The following is a 4,556-nucleotide window of genomic DNA, read 5'->3' on the forward strand; positions in this document are numbered from 1 at the left end:
TTTGCATTCTGGAAAACTGCATCTTTGACATATCTACATTTAAACTCAAATATCTGTTCTTATGTAGGCCTATGCTTTTAATGTATTTGTAGTGGAATGGGGGTCTTTGAGGTTCAAATAAATGTTACTGATATCCAGCTCTACAAGACAGAACTGGACATGGCTATTTGAACTGTTCTAAGCACCTAAATCTCCAATTCTATTATCATATATTTGCTTTTAATTTTATGGAAGTTGACTGAATTACTCGTCACATGTAAATAACAAAACTATCAAAAAAAAACGGAATAATTTTTCTTGTTATACTGCACAAAGTCTGGTGGAAGCCTTCATCTTAGAGCTCTGCTGTGCCCTCCAGGACAACATGCACCTCAAGGGACTGAAAGACACCAGTAATTTTTTCTTAATCCTGAGCCCAACAAAAGTTTGTCACCAATACCCAGGTTGAAATAGTGTGACGGTATTTATTTACATATTCATGATGTACAGTTCTCACTTTCATTATTTATTACATTTTTGGTCAAATGAATCAGTTTCTACAGTAAACCTGGCAGCTGCTCACTCTCACATGACAGAAAGAGCTCTAAATGGGAAATGTAACCTTATTTAAAGTCCCACTGCAAGTTTTTTTTTTTTTTTGGTAATATCAATCCCAGTGGTCTTTTAATTATGATTATGCAGTTTTTAGTAATAATAATTTTAAAAAACTAATTTTTTCTGACATATTTTCTGCAGAGATCTTCCCTTTTTGCTGTAAGGCGACCTTGAGTTCCTTGAAAGGTACACAACAAATAAACTGGATTATTAGAGCAGCAGGAGCTTATCAGAAATTTGCCTCTAGGTTGTAGGCAGGACTGTTGGCGCGGAAATTGGTTCTGTTAATATCCCAACATTCCTTTGACATTCCCAAGTTTACGTTAGCATAGAAAAAAAACAAAAACAGAGTAATATCAGAGCTATCATCCATATAGTGTTGATCCCGATTCCAGCTCAGATCCAGAAAAGAAAGATGTACATGAATCTATTTGTCTGCAACTGGATGCTTCAGAATTGAAGCAGAGAAGGGACGCTTGGCAGTTTCTGCGTCACAAACCTGAGCTTTTTCAAATGAGGGTTTTCATCTAATCCTGATTCATCACAGTATCACAATTTGAATGCAGAAATACTCCGTTTTGATCTTAAATTCTTTTATATGTATCCTCCATCATAAGAAAAATGCTACAAAAACATGTTTTTCATTGAAGTGGGTTTTAAAATGTTTGGTAACAGTTAAGCAGGTCCACAGATGATAAACTTTAGACTTTAATCTCATTGTTTAGCAGAGCTTCACATTTGATAAGACCTAGATGATGTTACTTCTGTAATAAACTCTTTAGAAAAGTTTGTCTTCAGATAAACAAGAAAGCTAAAGTTTTATTGTTTAAATGGTATAGCTGCTGTCACTGCTCACTGTCTAGTAATAAGACACATCATACATGGTATAAATGTCATTATATGTACTATACTATAAATTAACTTTCATTAGAAAGTAAAAGAGCAAAGAACTGTTAAGTCCACAGGGTGGCAGTAAAGCTGTTTCCCTGAAATACATTTGTAGAGATCAACTGTGTTAAACACATATTAAATAAATAGTAAATAAATATTAGAAAAGGTGACAACATTAAGATTTGTTCTGTTAGCTTCTTTGAGTGTAGTGTGTTCTCTCCCACAATGCCTTTGTACTCATCTCTTCTTATTTAAACTCAGTCTGGTTATGCTCTGAAAAAAGAAAAAAGAATTTTTACAGTCAACATTGTCTTCATGCTGCACAGTTTTGGTTCATAATGCTGTTGTAAAATGTTGGATTTCAGCATGTCAAATATGCCATGAAAAGTAGCTTTACCTTTTGGATCAGAGACTCCAGCCTGATAAAGAATTCTGGAAGATTTTCCTTGGAATATGAGGTGCAGTTTAGGCACGATTCCTGAGGGGGTAAGCAAAATAAGAACTTAGTCATCATAATTCTTTACAGCAAGTCACATTCAGATGAATATTCTTACTCAATAAGAAATTAATATGGATAGTCTCACTTACTGGAGTTTTTTTTTCATCACAGAATTTTATTCCTTGTCTCTGTAATTGCATCAAACAAAAACACTTTTTAAAATTCTACCCCAGAGAATTTTCTGAAATCTTGACATAATGTATCAAACTCATATACTCACAGTAATGCTTTTCGTCAGGCTTTTGTAGAGTTTAGACTCTGAAGCATTCAGATCCTCTTTGAGAGCATTTTGAAAACAGTCAAGTGCTTTGAGGCTGCAGCAGCTCTGTAACAATAAGAAGACCAGCATTGTATTCAGCATTTTTCATAGAAAGAAATGTTGTTTTCTTTTACTTTATGAGCACTTTACCCCAAAGTGTGAATATTATGAAAGATAGTAAACTATCAGATAGTAAACTATCAAGGTTGGTTTGTGTTTGGCAGAAAAACTTGAGTTCCTTTACTAACTTTCTTGTTTAATCTTGGTCTTTCAAACGGTGTAGGTCAACTACATTGTTATTATTTATAAACCTTTTCCAGGAAGCTTGTGTCTGGTTCTATGTCTGATGTACTAATGAAAGTTTTACAATAAGTGAAACTCAATTATTATGGAACTATCATTTTATTTAGAGAAATGTTTTCCTGTGAAGTCAAATGTTTCTAGTGACGTGTTAACCTCCAGAAAACTGGATGTAATTTTTTACATTTTTTTTACAATCCTTGTACAAAAACGTGATCGCTATAGCGTTCCCCTGGTGAGCGCAATTATCCAGATAAAATTGCGAATTGGGTGTTGTCAGTTTGGCTCTGAGAAGTAGAAGGAAGTCGAATTTCTACAGTGGAATAATATATGGCTTAATCTTAAGGTTCCAAATGCAGCCGTTTGTTTTTCCCTCAAAATATGACAATTTTCTAATATATATATTCTATAGTATATGCTTACCCTGCTCTATGCATTTCCAGACTTTCTCTTTCTCTCTATATATATATATATAACCGCCATGTCCTCTCCCTGTTTGGTTACTCAATACATTTCATTAAACTGAATCATTTCGAAAATGAAAAAAAAAAAAAATGCTGTCGGCAAGTTCAAAATTTGACTCACTTGAAATTGTCAGCCTGACAGGAAGTATGACTGAGTTAAGTTTACAAGTAATACACTATAAAGTGTATTGCTTGTAAACTGCACAGTTCTATTCTACATGAAGGGCAAACAGTCAGGTGACATAATATAGCTGTTTTCTCAAGTCTATTTTAACAGAACAAAAAAGACAATGTTTTTGTTCCTGTAATATCCACATCAACAATTTCAGAAAGGCTGTGTTTTTAAATCCATCCATCCGTTTTCCAAACCGCTTTGTCCCTTTCAGTGTCATGGGGCTGTTCCGATTAGATGTAAAATATTTTTGCATTTAATGAAACTAATATTTTTCAGCCAGCCCACTTACATTTTCTTCCTAGAAACATTAGTGAGAAATGAGAATTCGTTTGGTTGCTGATGTAATTAAGTAAGTATATCAATTATTTATTCTCACAGATTTCTGTCTGGATTAACTGGAGTTCATTTAGATTTGAAATATGAAATATAAACATGCATGTGTGATATCAAATACTTTCTAAGATTCCGGGATAAAATGTTAATTTTGTAAGTATACTTCTCATCAAACAGATTCAGCAAGTTCATATGCTGTTTGATGTACTCCCACTGTGAACAGCTGAGCAATGAGTAATCAAATCAATCAAAACAACTGTCACTGCAACCACAATTTCAATACTATTCAGAGTTGTTTTTCTTACCTCAAAGTTCTTTGGAGAATGCACCATCTGCCTGTTGTCCTGAACAAAGGATAGAAACTCAGAATTAGTTCAGAGAACATTAGTTATGGTGTGAACAAAACCGTGAAAAAGCAAGACAAACTTACCTTCATTGTTTTTCTTAAACTATTTAGTTGAATCAAGACCTCCTTGAGTTTCCTTATTGTATGTGGCTCTGCTTTAGCCAAAGAACAGTAGCAGACTGCAAAAAGGCAAAAAACAAGTATCTTGATGCTGTTCATATCGTCCGCAGCAGGCACTACCTCACCAACAGATGCTTTACCAAAGATTTACTGGAAATGTTTTCAGTGGTGTGTCTCTTACCGTTTTATATACTTATCCTTGTGGACAGAGGAAAACCGCTTTCACTGATCTGGAAAGCAACAGAAACTGGTGTGTGAGTCGAATTTTCTTTTCCACTGACAACCGATACGTGATTCGAGTGTCGTCAAGCTGCGGGCGCGTGCACACGTTTGTGCGTGGTTGCCTATAGACACAAGTGTGTAAATGTGAAGTCATTTGTGTGCAACCAACAGGAAACTATAGGGAGACGGCACTTCCCATTTTCATTCTGAATCAGTGGAGCCCCAGCGATACCATGTCATAGGTAGTATTCGTCGGTGCGGTATTGACAGACTGAATGCAGTCATCTTGGCCACCTACACAGATGCACAGAGCCTGTCACAACAACAGGAAACTCTTAGGTTTTGATGTTAAG

General features: G+C 35.1%; 1 protein-coding gene across 1 annotated transcript; it reads right to left on the minus strand.

Annotated features, from left to right (window-relative positions):
• Positions 1–624: 624 nt before the first annotated feature.
• On the minus strand, positions 625–4,080 carry LOC112151674. The gene is made up of 6 exons (XM_024280695.2): positions 3,946–4,080; positions 3,821–3,859; positions 2,205–2,309; positions 2,074–2,112; positions 1,883–1,963; positions 625–1,758 (listed from the first exon to the last, which is right to left on the minus strand). The coding sequence occupies exons 1-6, from the start codon at positions 4,078–4,080 to the stop codon at positions 1,723–1,725; spliced, it is 435 nt and encodes a 144-aa protein (XP_024136463.1). The 3' UTR covers positions 625–1,722.
• Positions 4,081–4,556: the final 476 nt, after the last annotated feature.

Source organism: Oryzias melastigma, linkage group LG17 (genome assembly GCF_002922805.2).
Source record: "Oryzias melastigma strain HK-1 linkage group LG17, ASM292280v2, whole genome shotgun sequence".
In the NCBI taxonomy this organism is placed as follows: Eukaryota; Metazoa; Chordata; class Actinopteri; order Beloniformes; family Adrianichthyidae; genus Oryzias; species Oryzias melastigma.